The following is a 17,201-nucleotide window of genomic DNA, read 5'->3' on the forward strand; positions in this document are numbered from 1 at the left end:
CAAATATTTATCCTACCCAGTACCTCGTCCCCTCCCCCCACCCGCCACAGCCATGAAAGAATCACTACAGGAAGAGCCCATACACACGGACACTGTGGCTCTCCTACGTTCTCTACTCGATTCCATCTCCCACGTTCAGATCTTCAAGGGAAAATGGTCTCTGATTAAAGTCAAACTTGCCACTCTTGAAACCCGTCTATCAGAGATATCTGTTTCCTCCGCCGCCGAGAACCCGCTTTCGTTTGACCTCCTCCAATCCCTCTCCGCCACCTGCTCCGCCGCGGCTTTTCTCTCTTCGCTTTGCCACGAATCCACACTGCAGGGGGGGAAGCTGAAGACCCAGAATGATATCGACTCCTTGTCGGCGAAACTCGATGCACATATCAATGACCTCGGAGTGCTTGTCAGGAGTGGTAATTTTTTAGCTTCCGAGCATAGGAAAAGTGTCTCGAGTTCAATGTCTGTTGTCGACTCAAGTCGACGGGAGTCTGTTCGTGCCGAGGCAAAGAACTTGACGACCCGACTTCAGATCGGGTCCACCGAGTCAAAGAACTCGACACTTGATTTGCTTCTCGGGCTATTGCAGGAAGACGATAAAAATGTTATGATTGCGGTGGCGCAAGGCATAGTTCCTGTGCTGGTAAGGTTACTGGATTCCAGCTCTTCTTCTGAAATAAAGGAAAGAGCTGTGACTGCTATCGCTAAAATCTCGACCGTGGACTCGAGCAAGCATGTTTTGTTGGCCGAGGGTTTGGTCCTGTTGAATAATTTGCTGCGGGTTCTCGAATCCGGAAGCATTTTCGCGAAAGAGAAGTCATGCATTGCCCTTATAGCTTTGAGTAATTCGAAGGAGAATGCGAGGGCTATTGGGTCCAGAGGAGGGATTTCGTCTCTGTTGGAAATTTGTCGAGAAGGGACGCTAATTTCGCAGGCTGTGGCAGCCGTGGTTTTGCGTAATTTATCTGTTTTCACGGAAATTAAAGAGAACTTTGTCGAGGAAAATGCTGTCTTGACCTTGTTAGCGTTGTGTAACTCCGGTACTGCTTTAGCCCTGGAAAATTCAATTGGATGTTTATGTAATTTGGTCTCCGGAGATGATGATCTGAAGCTGTTTGTTGCAAGGGAAGTTGGGATCGAGAACCTGAAAATTTTATTGGATTCTGCTCCCACAGCCCAGAATCTTGAAGTGGTTGTTCAGTTTGTAAGGACACTGGCATCATGTTCTAATATCGCCGAATTCCTTGCTGCAAATGGTTTTCTGAACCTCGTAGTTGGAGCGCTGAGTTTTGGGGCGATGAGGGTGAGAATTGCAGCTGCAAAAGCTGTGTACGATTTGGCTTACTCTAGTAAAACAAAAAAGGAATTGGGAGAAATAGGATGCATTGCACCCCTGGTTAAAATGTTGGATGGTAAGGCGGTTGAGGAGAAAGAGGCTGCGGCAAAGGCACTATCGACATTGATGAATTATGCCGGAAATAGGAAGATTTTAAGGAAGGAGGAAAAAGGGATTGTCTCGGTGGTTATACTCTTGGATCCTTCAGTTCAAAATTTGGATAAAAAGTTTCTTCTTTCTACATTAGCATCGCTTGTGCATTCAAAGAAATGCCGGAAACAAATGGTGGCGGCCCGTGCTGGCGATTATTTGCAGAAACTTGTTGATTTGGATGTTGAAGGTGCTAAGAGTCTGGTCGACAGTCTTGGCCGTGGCAAGCTATGGGGAGTCTTTGCAAAGCATTGAATTTAACGATGATCGGAGAAACTAGCATATTGAAGGATCCATAGACCAAAATGACAAGTCAGTGGATCAATACTGTTAATCTGTATGTACAATAGTTTGCTAATTCTTTTATCTTTTTAATTTTGATTCTGTCAGTTTCTGTATTGTTTATAAATTTGTTAGAATTTGCAGTAGAAAAACAAGTGTTTATAGACTAATTATTGATGAAATATTGTTTGATGTTAAATTTCTTGGTTTGGTGAGCTAACTCGAGGGTACAGACTTTTGTTTTTCTACCAAAATGCAATTGTTTTTAGTGAATCGCATCAGTTTTAGCTCATGCTTTGCTGTATTCCTTACCTTTTTACAACTGATACATGAAAAGTTACTTTCTATGCCAAAAAGTGTCGGACTCGGCCGTCTCACAATATAGGAACCCATATGATATTGATTGACAATCTTGTTTGCTATATATCCGATGCATCATTTTTTGGTATTTTTTGCATGATCATTCATTCGGAAACAAATCTCGAACTCTATGTTCGAGTCTTCTTCTGCTCTGGAAATTTATTCATTTTATATGTCCCATTTGGTGCATTGGTTGACCGTGGAATTCTTTATTATATTTGTGCACTTAATCTATTATGTATAAATCTATTATATTCATATATTTCTGCTGTGGAACTTTAGAGATTATTTAATTTTATCCCACTCGATGATTCACTTAACCAATATAAATATAAATACATATTTTTTGTTTTATTTACTAAAGTTAAGTTTCGTTTCGTCTCTTATTTATTTAATACGTAGAACCCAACATATTGAATTTCATTAAATAAAAATTCTTAATTTTTTCTAATTTTTTTGGAACAACGAACAATCTGTGATCACAACTTTCAAAACACTTCATTTATCCATCTTTTTTTTTTTCAAACATGTGATCGTCTGTGAAATTGTACAGTAATTCTTTATTATAACTACTGCATATACGTTAATGATCGTATGCGTGTGTGTGAAATTGTACAGTAATTTTTCATATTCACCGCCTTGTTTACAAAGATAAAAATTGCGAACAGAGATACAACAGAACAGGCACATGCTATGCAATTTTGCAAGAAAATCATCAACTCGTCATAAAATATCTTGGTTATAGTATCAAAAATTGGATATGGTTCTAACTTGAAAACGGGAATATAGCTATAATGCGCATCGACTTGAAACACATAAACCACAACAGTTTGCTTGCTTGTGAGAACAATACACGCAGCAGCAGCAACGGTTGCTGTTATAGCCAAAATTCTGAGTAATATTTGGGATATCATGAGTAGCTGGGATTTCGGTTGCTGCTATAGCCAAAATTCTGAGTAATATTTTGGATATCATGAAGATTTTTTGAGTTTTAGTAGCTGGGATTTTGTCCATATCATCATAATTTAAGATTATTATGAGTTTTTGAATGCCAGATTAAAGACTAATTTCAAATATCAAGCAGGGCTAATTTGTATATATGAAGTGTTGTAATAAATCAATCACAAGTTTTATTTTGAACTTTACATCCAGCTAAAGTAAAGTTGGTAACGAATTACCTATGTTGTATAGTTTTTGGCCAGCTGAGTTAAAAATATTTTAGTTTTGACATAATATATACTCCCTTTTATAGGGAATTACTTGCGAGAGTTTATCCCTATTTTATATTTCTCACACGGTCACTATTAAATCTTTTGAATATAGTGCTAATACATTCATACGAAAGTTTGGTTTAATGATTGAGTTTTCTATCATCTTCAACTTGATTAAATACAGCATCATTTTCTTTTTAAATGCACTAATTTTTATATGGTATATTCTGAAATATGTTGGGGTTTGCCATATATAATAGACGATGATGTAAGAATCTCACCCATCCGCAGATAATTCCATTAATTATTTTTTATAAGTTGTTTCCTTTATTTCCTTTTTTTTTTCCAGAATAATTATTAACATGTACAAATTATTACAGCATGATGAAAGCCAGATGAGGAGCATGTATTTACATGTGAGACAGAAGTGCATCTATTGAACTGTACAAACGAACCAATTTGAGATGATCCACCAATGTGTCTCACCGATCGATGTCGAAATACTTCGGATTTGAGGGATAATGATATTCCACTTGTAACTGCATCATCAAAGCAAATTAAGATAAATTCATGACACAATTCAACCAAATAGGCTCGCTGCCAAGTAGTCTATCAAGAACAAAGAATGGATGCCAAAGCAAGAATTTATAACTAAATCCCGTCAACTAAGGAAACATCAACTCTCGAAGCGGATCCAACGAGGGGGTACTACAGGCAGTTTATTACAAATAAAAGAATTTCAAGTTTCATGTACAAATTTTCTAAAAACACACTCGCATCCAATAAAAATATGTTCAGTGACCCCTTACCTAAATTCATAACTCCGTCCTTGAGTACATTTACACAAACGAATTTCATGCTTCTATGTTAAGAATCTTATCCAGTAAACACTAAAAGGCATTACCTTGCCCTCATCAGAGTCTGAATGTCGTTGTGGGAACACCACTTTCATATCATTATACAAGTAGAAACGCCGGTCTCCTTCAATGTCAATACTGTTCCTAGCAGGATAAGAGGATGGTCCAGATTTGCATTTTTGTGCATCCCTTGAGTATTTCTTTCGGCGGGGGCACAAAAAACGAAGATGTAGTATATGTCGGAGAACACCAGAACCTGCACTGATTTTATTAGCCTTTGAAGGGTTACACAGAAATCCGCTCTTATCAACAGATTAATAATAGATTATCATCCATGCCATTAGTATTTATTCAATTGTCAATACCAAATATCCTAAGAATTTTAACTCCAAAGACCTCAACAATCTAGTAAAGAATCAACACCTGATTTTGATATCGAAGGAAGTGTGCCCTCATTTCTCAGACCAGAGTCTTTCTGTTGGCCTCTATCCACAGCTAAAGTAGACTTTTGGCGAAGAAATGTCTATAAATTTGAAAGAATGAGAATAATTGACTTATGATTGACATACGATTGTTGAAGAATTCAACAAGTTAGAAAAGAAAAAGATTTCTATGTTGTTTTAGATCATAACATTCTTTCTATGTTGTTTTAGATCATAACATTCAGACCCACCTTTGTGCCAGCTGGCATATCACTCAAATCATAGTTACAGAGGAATGTATGGATTGGAGTTCTTTCTGGATTGCTGAGGACCTGTGTTCGAGAAATCATATTTTTAGATTTGAAAAATCACCTTAACAGATTTCCATATCATTTATACTGGGTGTTTAACAAACTTTTCAAAATATTTTAGCATCAGTGACATGATAATAAGTTACAAAATAATTAGGACAAGTCTCTAAGTCACAGCAAAGTCATAAGCATAGACATTCTTCTTCGGGAGGGAATGGATATGATATTTGATCTTAAAGTCACCAACCTGTAAATCACTTGGAAAACACAAAAAACGAAGACATTTTTTTTTTGTACTTACTTAGGCCAAGAGTCCAACAATCACAGTCCCTTTGGCTTCCCATAGACACCGAGAAAGCTCGAGTGAATGCAAGTAATTAACATGATTTACATCCTTTCAGGAAGGTTGTACGGTAACATTTGTTGAAAATGTGCATAAATTTTCACCCACTTTAATGCAATGAGGGGAAATACATGTCTACGACTAGGGAGTTGGTCGATTGAATTCTGAGAACAAATGACACTTACTGTTTGGAGAAACTCCATTCACAGCTGATAAATGGCAGGGGATTGGGAATTCCATTTATGTTGTTCAGACTCTTCAAAAATTATTGGGAATGATGGCATGTTACATCCAGAGCTTATAAAATAAACTATTCTAGTCTGCATTAAAAAATTAATCAGACACCTTTTGGACCCTACGCCCATCATTCACCAGTTTCAAGTGGGTTCTGTTTACAAGAACTCCAACAAAGGACTTTCTATCGCCGCAAGATTGCACCAGGTATACAAACATTTTACCAAGGAAACCATCACTAAAACAAGATAAACTCCTCTCGTGGAATAAATATAGGGAAATGTAATCTCCTTATTCTAAAAAATTAATTATAAGCTAACGAAATTATAAAGGGCTGGAGCACAATGAATAGTCTTTTTGTAGTTTACAAAAGGGTCATGCATGCCTTATTCTCATGATAGCCTTCACTATTCACAAATTTTCACTTTAATAGTTCCAATAATCATTCCACTGCACTAGAAACATTGTTAAGATGACATCGAAGTAACACTAACAAACATAATCAATTATGTTAAAGAGATAATACCAACTGTAAGCGGCCTTTCATGGGTATTCTCAGACGTGTTTCATTGGAGGAGCTGTTAACACTGAGACTTCTCTTTAACTTTGGGCCTTCACATTCATTAGATGGTAAACGGCCGCCTGCAAGATCTATTGAGGAGCAGTACAATAAGTAATTATCTCCATCCACACTTGTAACTGCAAATGGAAGCTTCTGTGGATGAGATGAAAAACGTCCTCCAGTAATATTTAGAACGGCAAGGAAACCATCTAATTTCTGCATGTGGCGTGCAATATGTTAAAAGTAGTGAGTGAAGTGCTCAGATTTTGATAATTACAACACATTCAAATATTAATAAATGTATGTACATAATAATTTAAACAAGTAATTCACCTGTCTCACAATCCCAGAAGCTAATCGACCAGATAACAGTGACTCCTCAAATGAACCCACCAAGGACCTTCGAACTGATAGTTCTCCTAGACTTCTGCCTGGTTTGGCATTCAAAGTTGCATGTTTCGGGCTCTGTCCTGGTATGACTGTCATGCTATCAGTAGTAATTTGGTCAAAGTTCATTGGAAAAACTTCCTCAAGAATGTTGCTTGGCAATACACCATTCTCATCTTTATGAGATGATAAAACACTTGAGATGGTTCCTTCAAGAGATTGTTCCATATCCTTGAAGGTTATATAGCTCTCGAAAAGCTCTTTCTTAGGATCACCACAACCTCTGGAATTTCTCATCCTTCCACGATATCTAGGTCCAAGAGGCGACAAAGACAACTGCGAAGAGGTAACACATTCGTGGGGTATATCTATTCTTTCGCTATTGGAATGTGTTTCAATCGATTTTCTATAGCATCCAAACCCATGAAGAGATGATGATAGAATTTGAGATCGAAATTCATGGTTCTCAAGAAGAGGCCCATCTGTGATAATACTAGAGTTCCTTTCGCACTCCTCTTCATGTACCATACTGGTTCTTGAAAAGTTAGATGTCAACCATATCAGAGGACTATCATAGTCTAAGTTGCTTAAGTGAGCTTTTTTATTCTCCATCAGAGTCAGATTATAATCACCACCTCTAAAGTGGGGAGGACTATGAAAAATTGATTTCCCAATTTCTAGAGGTTCACCATTGAACCTATCAGGTAAAAGTATTCCATTCAAAGGTGACAACAGCCGTTTCCTGACCATGGAACTTGAGGAATCGGTTGCATCACAAGAAGAGCTAATTCTAGATGACAAATAACCATTATCTAACTGTGTGTCTTCCAACTGATTGGTTTGGTTAATTAATGCATTTGATTTAAAACCCACAATCCTAGAAATGGGAGTTTGCATGAACTTTCCGCTGTCCTGATGTAAGCAACAGTTTTTGGTTGATTCAATTCTCAACATGTGTGTATTGGATGTACCACCCTTACGCAACGTAACAATATCAGAATCCTTCCCATGTTCCCTTAAAGAAGAGGTGCTTGAAGAATCCCCTGGCATCCTATTACTCAAGTTCCCGACGTGCATTCCACTCATATCACGGCCACTTACACCAACAAATCGAGCCGGTATATCCATGACTGTGCTTACTGATGTTGACACTTCTTCAACGATCTTACAAGACGGAACTTGAGGCAAGCCCATGACCAACTCAGCTAATAATTTGTACTTTTTCTCGCTACCTCAGACGATCTTACTTAATCTACCACATTACGTTGCTGGTTATAATCTTGCAATTCCCCAACAGACAACATTATGTAGTTCCTATAGAACATCGGCTAATGGGAGCTAAAAATACCCAACTTAATCATTCAAGTAATGCACCCAACAGAATTTTAGAATTTATCATGGACAACCCGATATGAATATATGAAATACAATGCATAACAATCTATAATCCAATCTCAAATGCAGAGTAACCAATGAAGCAGAGCCAGTTACATGATAAGCATGTTCTTCACTGCCACAAAAAGGAAAAGCGAGGAGTCATTGATTCGGGAAGCGATATCACATTCTATCCTGAAAATAGCGAAACAAATCAATTTTTGGCAGTAATACAGTGGAACTGCATATCAAATGTATTTGGAAAAGAAATCAGAAAATTGGTTTCATAATCAGCATCCCAAACTAGTCCTCTCTCCAGACGAATTAGATTAAGTAAATAGGCGGAACAAAACATTGATCATGCATAAATGAAATGCTAGCCCATGTTCTGGATAGAGTACAATAATTTCCAAAAAAAAAAAAAGAAAAAAGAAGAAGAAAATACAAGGAAATAACCTCTCGGGAAATTAACGGATAAATGATCTTGACTTCTAATGACTCTGAAACAGAAGTAAATTAAAATGAAAAGCACCCAAAAAAATCTTAGAATGAAATTGAAAGTACCCAGAAATATCGATAATTAATCTTTCACGAAATCAATCAATATTCTGCACATACCTACACATTTCATACAGCACCAAAAGGACCACGAATTCAACCCAGTAAATAAAGTCTAAAACGCAACCGGAGCTAATGAATCAACGCCAGGAAAAATCAGAAAGACTAAATCTCGGAGAATCAAATCAAACTATTAATCCAACGGGCACGCACCTGGGAATTTTTCCCATTACAATGTATGAGAACATCCAAGAATTTTTTATCTACTGTATGATTATATTCTGTTTTGTTTCATGGTGATTTCGATTATAATAATAATTATTATTATTATTATCATCAATCTTTTAACTTCATAAATAAATAAAAATTTTATAACAAATTCTTCATAATTCATAATATTTTATTTATTTTTAAAAAATAAAAAATGTTTAGGAAATGTTTTTTTTTTAAATGTTATTTTGTGCTGTCAATTCTTAATATTGTAAGCGGGGGATGGGAAGTCGTGGCTCTAAATATAGCTTTGTATCGAAAGAGTTTTAGAATGAAGATATGATATATGTATATAGACATGATCCCTTTATACTTCCGATTGCTTCATTTTCATCCACACAAAAATGAGACATTTTTTTTAATTATCGAGTCTATATATTATCTTAGTGCCATTATTATATTAAATTTTAATTCACAAAAACTTTTGTAACATAGTTTAACCGGTCAATTTTATGAGACATATATTTTATTTGGGTCATCTTTGAAAAAGTAAAAAAAATACTTTTATAGTAAATACGAACATGATTGATCTGTCTCACGAATAAAAATATGTGAAACCATCTCACCAAAGACCTACTTATACTAATTATGGGTACATGTTGCATGCAAGAATTTACTAGTATTAATTGATGTATGAAGTGGCGTTTAGTGACCAAGGTAAGAAACTTAATGGAATTGTATCTTTATTTACATCCTCTTCTTTAGCCAACACAATGTCTTTCAAACTTCTTTCTCCGAGAATTGTCTATTGAGATTTTATCTTTTAATATTTATTTAGTTGTTTTTTTCCCACTTGTTGAAAGTGAGATATATATAATTGTGTACGTACATATTTGATATATCTACATCAAATTGATATAAGCAAGATCCCCGAACTAACCAATTGTATTGATCATGCATCTTATTATGCTTTTAATTGTCTTGGAGTCTTGATGCCGACAACTTTGGATTCCACTTTTGAGGCAAAACACTTATGTAACATCGAGAGACAACTATTTGGTTGCGCGTTTTCTTTATTCCAAAGCGATCTCGATCTGATATATTATGATTAATTCGAACTAGTTATGTTCGAGTTTGGAGATTAATGTTCATACTTAACTCGAAGAAATTTATTTACATTAATATTGGTGTGGCCGCAATTCAAAGAATCGGAAACTGTCAGTTTAACTACAGGTTCCGTGGGCAAGAGTCGACCGCCGATGCTGCGTCTCATGACACAAAGACTCTATCTCCCCACTTGTATGTATTGATTTTTCGATGATCACTTGTGGTTTATCTGACATTAAAAATCTCAAATTTAAGACAATATCTCGAGTTGGAATTCATATTTTTCCTATATATATTTATTTGAGTCTCATCGGATAAAGTTAATTGAATGTTTTAGAGAATGAATTAATTATTGACCCCACTATTGCTTGATTTTCAACTAATACAAGTTTTCTTTGACTAGATTTTCAAAAATCTAAGCTACAAATTTGGATATATATAAACAAATGAAAAGTGAATATCGGTTCCTTTGGTCATTGCTATGAATGCGCACCGAATGATTAAAGGGGACAATATGAGCACTCGGCACTACAATTCTATGCAATGTCCTTTTCCATTCTCTTATCTGTCAACGCCCAATCTGTAACCAATAATTAAGTATCATCTAAACTTTACAAATATATATATTAATTCTGAACAAGTGCATAAAATTATTATTTTTAAAATCATGTTTCATTATATATAAGTTATTTTATTGATGAATTAATCACACGTATTTAATGGTGCATGGGAGGGAAAATGATTCGTTAGGGCGATCATCAACTCTATATTAATTATGTAATTTTTTTCCAACTTATTTGAATCTGTCGTGTAACTTTTTTATACAAAAAGTAATTTAATTTTCTGATATTTGGATTTTTATAACTATGAATTATTTAAATTTACACTTAGATTTGTGTCGTTCATTTATAAGTAACATGTATACGAAATATAATATCATCATTATCAAAAGAAAAAAGGAATAATATATTAAATTTTAAAAACAATAAAATATTTTTTAAAAAATTTGGAACAATGATTTCGAACAAGAGATTTCAAGTGGTATTTTACTAATTATTACTAGCTTAAATCGCCCGTTGCACTAATTTTCGACGAAGCAACAAAGTCTCTTAAATAGTGTCGGGCGAGGTAGGTGGAATTTAATTTCTTCTGAGCGGCTCTTAAATTATTTGTATTATTTTTTTTTTAGTTTTTAAATTTATTTTTTAATTAATATTTTTTTAAAGATGAAATACTATTAATTATTTAGTTATTTTGAGAAAGGCAAATTCTGTCGTGCGAAAGATTCCTCATTTTTTTACTCTTTTAACTGTAGTGATATTATTATTTTGAAAATGTAGAGAGCTATATATGTAAATTTAATTTGTTGTTGTATTGACAGATCAAGTAGGTTATATACCAGTGTCTCTATGCACATGTTATTTGTTTGCATAGTTTATAAATAATATTGTTAAAAAATTATTTTTATTTTATTTTTAAATAAGTTTTGAAAAAAATAAAAAAAAGAAATTAAATTTTAAATTTTCTGATTTTTGTACTTTTTAAAAATATTTTTTTTACATAAATTTCATTTTTCAATCTCAAAAACAGAAAAAGTAAAATTTAATTAATAAAATAATCAATAATGTCTCTTGATACATGATATGCATACATATATGTTAAATTTTTTTCTATTAAATTATTTTTGTTTTAAAAATCTAAAGATTATAAAAAAATTAAAAAGTTTTAAAATGGTTTTTTATATTAATTTTTATGCTAGGTGTGAATTTTGATATAAAAATTTAAAAATATAAATAAAGATAAAAAAATCTATTAGGATATGTATCGGAACAAAAGCAAAAAATTGTGTGAAACGGGCCCACGAGTCGTATTTTGTGAGACAAATATCTTATTTGGATCATCCATAAAAAAATATTACTTTTTATGCTAAGAATATGACTTTTTATTGTGAATATAGGTAGCGTTGACCGGTCTCACAGATAAAAGTTCGTGAGACCGTCTCACAAGAGACCTACTCTGGAACAAATTTGCAAAACTAGATTTTGATGTTATTTTTATTAAACAAGAAAGATTTTTATAGTTCGACAAGATGAATATTTCGGGCTTATAAAAAAAGATACATTGAAGCAAAACTCAGATATTTTAAATATGAGCTCTTCAATTTTAATAATATAATAAAGTAGTGTTTAGTTGTTAATATGAGACTGAATTATTTTAGAAGATGTTTGATTGTAAATTTATTTATTGATTATTTATCTCACATCAATCAAATTATCAATTATTTATCATACATCAATCAAATAATTGAATACACAATTACAATAATATATTTAATATCTTTATTTATTAATGATAAAAATATAATTTTATTAACTTATTTAAAATTCATTCAACCAATATTACTAAAATACAAATTATAGACCAATATCAGTTAATCCAGAAAAGGCCAAATATTTTTTCTTGAGAGACCTGATCTTTTGGGATATTACATATGCCCGCCCCCACCCCCCCACCAAAAGAACAGCCTTTGAACTTTTCTCTCCACCCGGGCGCAATGTATCAATGTATTGCAGTAACTTCACATAAGTAAATGGAATTTTTATTTTCCGGGACATTAATTTTCTTTCACAAACTCACACGCAAACTTCCAATGGAGCATTAAATGCACGTTTACATACGATTACACAATTGGTCGTTTCTGTATTTTTTAATCGTTTTTACTCATCTAGCTGGTTTTTCGTGTTCATGAATGAATAGACTACTCCGAGTTTTTCTTCTTCTGTTTTCTTGTCTTTTTTGAAAATTTATTTTATCGCACCTTATTTGCATCAGCGCAAACTGCAGAGTGAGCAATAAATGCGGCGTTGTTTCTAACTGCTTAAAAAAAGATTCTTTTTTTCCCCGAATTTTTGTGGTGTTCTTCTACTTCTACAATAAATGAAATGAGCAGCTGAAATTTGCTTCGAGAGCAAAAGATTATTTTTCCAACTCTGATCTTTTTGGTGTGTGTATGCGCGTGTTTTTTGTTTTTCTTCATGAATGGAACGGGGTGCGCTGAAGTTACTTTCGGATAATGAGTTGAGATAACTCTGTGTTATGGGGTGTGTTCTTGGCAAAAGGGTTGCCGGGAAAAGAGAGGTTGACCGGAGTTCTCTTCAGGAGCAGAGAAATGATGCAAGTCGGGATACAGAGGCGGCGGACGCCGTTAAGGCGCAGAACGATGTCGTTGCGGAAAGTGGACAGAAGGAGGTGGAGAAAAAGATAGAAGTGATTCCCGTTTCAGAGCCGGCGCCGGCGGTTGAGTTCAGGCTGAGAAGAGGTGTGCGCGGTGCTGGAGAAGGGTGGCCAGCTTGGCTGAAGGACGCAGTTGGCACTGTCATTGATAACTGGAAACCCCGCCGTGCCAACACCTTTGAGAAACTTGACAAGGTAATTGCCCGCATAAAATTTAAATAAAATTTGATTTTTAATGTTTGGCTATTTTGCTGGGCCTACCTGATGGCCATTGGTCAGTTCTTTGAGTTTTGTGTGCTGCAACGCTTAGTTCCGCATGAATGTTAGAGAACACTATAATTCTTTGTTAGAAAGCCACACTACCTAGATGCATGCATTCTAATGGAATGACTTTGGTGAGAGGAGAGGGGAGTTGTAAAGTATATACCAAATTTTTTATAATTTTACCTTCTTATGACTAAGGTATAACACCATCTCGGAGGTCTAATATTTCGTTCTGAATTTGTCAAAAACTATTTAAGATCTGTTGGTTTTTTGGTTAAGTCGGGTTGGCAGTTGAATAGTTTTTTTAATCTTAATTTCAGTTCTTCAGAGTCAGGCTCATAATCCTCTATTATCTAAGGGGCACCAACTGAACTTAACTTTTTGAAGCTACTGCCAAGAACGAGAGAGGGTTTATGAGTAGTAGTCCAGAGCAGCTCTGTCGCGTCCTCTTAACATAGACTCATGGCGTGATAGGAAAATCTTACTGAACACTTTATCATCAGATTATGTTTCTGTCGTGCAGATTGGGCAAGGGACTTATAGCAATGTTTATAAAGCTCGGGACTTGATCACTGGGAAAGTTGTGGCATTAAAGAAAGTAAGGTTTGACAACTTGGAACCAGAAGCTGTCCGGTTCATGGCGAGAGAGATACTTGTGCTGATGAGCCTGAATCACCCCAATGTCATTAAGCTTGAGGGTTTGGTTATTTCCAGAATGTCTTGTAGTCTTTACCTTGTTTTTGAGTACATGGAGCATGATCTTACAGGCCTGGCTGCTGTCCAAAGTGTCAAGTTCACCGAGCCCCAGGTGATGAAGTTCGGAAGGAAACAAAAATAATCCATTTTTTAATTTATTATTTTGTTTCATCGATTCAATCAGTATGCTGTTTCTTAAAAGGTTGACTAGCAGTTAGGGATCTTCTACTTTGCACATTGTGCTCTTTGGATGCTTTGAACATCGATTGATCTTGGTGGTTATTGATCCCAAGTCCTAGAGGCTTGGATATCCGAGGCTATTGTTTTCTAGTGGTTTGTTAAGCATTTTACATGAATGTTAATCTTTATTGAAGATGATGTTCAATTCTCGTGATTTTTATTATTAGCTGACTTTTTTTTTTCTAGAAAAGACAACGAAAAAGAGAAGCAATTAATCGACATTGATCTTGGTGTCTAATGAATGTCTGAGTTTTCAAAATCTTCATTTTGACGTTGGATTTATGACATTGTTTTCTCGGTCCATGTGATAAATATAGTGCAAAGTGCTTGTTGTCTCTATCTTCTGTTTCATCTATAAATTCTGAACGTTCCTTTTTGTCTAATGGATTTGTCGATTCTCATGAGAATTGCCTCAAAACTTACCATTGCACATGCGCAGCTTGCTTTATATGTCCATTTTTCTTATTGGGAGAATCTTTCATAGAATATATATGACACTTGGTCGTATTTAAGTTTCTCATGTAAAGTTTCTTTTGTTCCCTGATACAGGTTAAATGCTTTATGAAGCAACTACTTTCTGGTCTAGAGCATTGCCACAGCAAGGGTGTCCTACATCGTGATATTAAATGCTCAAATTTGCTAATTGACAACGAAGGAAACCTTAAAATAGCGGATTTTGGGTTAGCCTCTTTCTTTGACCCAGAACGTAAGAAACCAATGACAAGTCGTGTTGTAACATTATGGTATCGTCCTCCTGAACTTCTGCTTGGTGCCAATTATTATGGGGTTGGTGTTGATTTGTGGAGTGCTGGCTGCATTCTGGCCGAGTTGCTTGCTGGGAAGCCAATATTACGGGGACGTACTGAGGTACTTTTGTTTCTGTTTATTTGTGGACAGTTACACTTAACTTCCTATTGATACAACTGGAAAAAACAGGGTGTGCTGGATAATCGAGGCGGAAATAAATAATTATTTTGTATGATATAATATTTTTCAGAATATTGGTAGCATCAATCATACCGTGTTCGGTGTGGTGCAACATCTGAAACATTGCATTTGAGCATTACAAATAATTGGTACAAACCAATACAGTGAAATGTCTCTCGCTCCTCTAAAATCAACCATAGTCTGTCTGTCCCTTGCGCAGATTTTAATTTCCAAAAGATCATGCATCCATTCTTTTCACGTAGACTCGGTGCATAAAAAATCCTACATATTGATTTGTTTGACCCCTTTTTTGCCGATAGGTCGAGCAACTCCATAAGATATTTAAACTATGTGGTTCTCCAACTGACGATTACTGGAAGAAATCCCGGCTCCCCAATGCAACTCTTTATAAACCTCAGCATCCGTATAAACGTTGCATAGCAGAGAATTATAAGGATTTCCTTCCATCTTCTCTTGCTCTGGTACAAACCCTTCTAGAGATTGATCCTGATGAACGAGGCACCGCCACTGAAGCCTTGAATAGCGCGGTAAATATTTACATGAACGTTTTTTACTTTCAGGCTTAATCCAACTCAAAAGTTGATGTTTTATTTCTACATCTAGTTCTTCACCACTGAACCCTACGCCTGTGAGCCATCAAGCTTGCCAAAGTTTCCGCCGAGCAAGGAAATGGACATAAAACTCAAAGATGAAGAAGCAAGAAGGTGCCTCTCTCATCTTTCTTTCTTTCTTTCAATCAATAAACATTTGCTAACATAATCATGTTTTCTTGTGAAGACTACGTGGTTTGGAAGGGAAACCTATTGCTATAGATGGTAACAGAAAGCCAAGAGTTCGTGATAAGTTTAGCCGTGCAGTTCCAGCTCCAGAAGCCAATGCAGAACTTCAATCAAATATAGATGTAAGTCAAGAAAGTACCATTTTATTATATAATTTTTTCCTTTTTCCTTTGGGGAAAGAGCAATCGAAGAGAAAAATGTGAAGAAGCATTTTTATACAATAAATCATACGTATCCTCCAATTAAGCCTCGTTGTTCTTGTAAGAGTTGGACGAAATTGATTGTGCGCTATAACAATTATAGTTGGAAAATTTATTTGTGAGATATTTTTGCAGAGTTTGAGAATGATGTCAGATATCAAGGCCAAAAGTAAGAGTGAAAAATTCCCACCACCACATCAGGATGGAGCCGTTGGCCGGCGTTTTGATGCATATGGACCCGTATCTTTTGGTGCATCCGACACCTCGTTCCATTTCTCGATTTTCGATCCCAAGCCATCAAGATCTTTACGTCATAGCATGTCGGTGAAAAACAGTACAGAACAGATCCATAGGGCTCCCTCGCGAAGATTTATCAACGCATTCTATCCATCATCTGCTGGTTGGTCGATGGATTTCATGTTCGGTCGGAGACGAGCAGTTTCGGAGAACTTTGGGGATCCAAGGTAGTGAGCGAGGAAGTTGATTTAAATTTTTTAGGGAAATTTTTAGGTGGTTCTTTCATCACATATCAAGTGTAATCACATGTCAATGGTCGAATAACAAATTTTTAAAGAAAAATGATGTTTCTTCCAAACTTAGTAGTTTCAAAATATCAAATTTTTAGAAGAATGACAAAACTGTGGAGAATATGTCTCTATGAAACGGTTGTTTATATCTATGATCCAACGTAACATTTTTTTACGTAAAAATTAACTTTTTTTATTGATTGGGTCGAGACCAAAATCTTTCTTCTAAAATTAACAAGTAAGACTATCTCATAGAAATTTTGTGCAAGTGTGGAACGATGATTCAATTAAAACATGATTTTAGGTTAAATCCAACCATTTGGAATTTTTTTTCGATTTTAATTTTTTTTATTGGATTGTTGATCGTCAAGATGTTTGATGTCAAGTCATTGTTAAGAAGAGAAATTAATAATTTTTTTCTAAAATAGAGCAAGTTAATAGATAAAACAATTAATTGATCGATCAAATAAATTGTCTTTGATATTTTGATATGATAAAAACTATGTCGTGTAAATTAAAATTTTACAAAAAAGAAGTTGGTTTGGACTTCCACCTTGCATGCCATTTGCATTGTATTAATTGTTCCCTTGTTCGAACACTAAATCTCATATT

General features: G+C 35.1%; 3 protein-coding genes across 5 annotated transcripts; 2 read left to right on the top strand and 1 right to left on the bottom strand.

Annotated features, from left to right (window-relative positions):
• Window positions 1–19: 19 nt before the first annotated feature.
• On the top strand, window positions 20–1,858 carry LOC140978596 (uncharacterized). Its single transcript, XM_073443781.1, has one exon. It carries the CDS (start codon window positions 53–55, stop codon window positions 1,736–1,738), a length of 1,686 nt encoding a protein of 561 aa, XP_073299882.1. The 5' UTR covers window positions 20–52; the 3' UTR covers window positions 1,739–1,858.
• Window positions 1,859–3,605: 1,747 nt separating this feature from the next.
• On the bottom strand, window positions 3,606–8,650 carry LOC140978353 (uncharacterized). Of its 3 annotated transcripts, XM_073443308.1 has the most exons (8): window positions 8,445–8,650; window positions 8,283–8,326; window positions 6,399–8,021; window positions 6,030–6,281; window positions 4,867–4,947; window positions 4,617–4,716; window positions 4,241–4,449; window positions 3,606–3,875 (listed from the first exon to the last, which is right to left on the bottom strand). In XM_073443308.1, the coding sequence occupies exons 3-8, from the start codon at window positions 7,644–7,646 to the stop codon at window positions 3,819–3,821; spliced, it is 1,947 nt and encodes a 648-aa protein (XP_073299409.1). In that variant the 5' UTR covers window positions 7,647–8,021; window positions 8,283–8,326; window positions 8,445–8,650; the 3' UTR covers window positions 3,606–3,818. The 3 variants fall into 3 exon arrangements, with proteins under 3 accessions (XP_073299409.1, XP_073299410.1, XP_073299411.1); XM_073443309.1 differs by lacking the exon at window positions 8,283–8,326; XM_073443310.1 differs by lacking the exon at window positions 8,283–8,326 and having other exon boundaries at window positions 8,598–8,622.
• A 3,641-nt stretch (window positions 8,651–12,291) lies between these two features.
• LOC140978354 (probable serine/threonine-protein kinase At1g54610) lies at window positions 12,292–16,628 on the top strand. Its single transcript, XM_073443311.1, has 7 exons — window positions 12,292–13,130; window positions 13,723–14,007; window positions 14,685–15,002; window positions 15,383–15,610; window positions 15,687–15,787; window positions 15,861–15,984; window positions 16,198–16,628. Exons 1-7 carry the CDS (start codon window positions 12,798–12,800, stop codon window positions 16,528–16,530), a joined length of 1,722 nt encoding a protein of 573 aa, XP_073299412.1. The 5' UTR covers window positions 12,292–12,797; the 3' UTR covers window positions 16,531–16,628.
• The last annotated feature ends 573 nt before the right edge of the window (window positions 16,629–17,201 follow it).

The sequence above is a fragment of the Primulina huaijiensis genome, chromosome 6, assembly GCF_012295235.1.
Source record: "Primulina huaijiensis isolate GDHJ02 chromosome 6, ASM1229523v2, whole genome shotgun sequence".
NCBI lineage: Eukaryota > Viridiplantae > Streptophyta > Magnoliopsida > Lamiales > Gesneriaceae > Primulina > Primulina huaijiensis.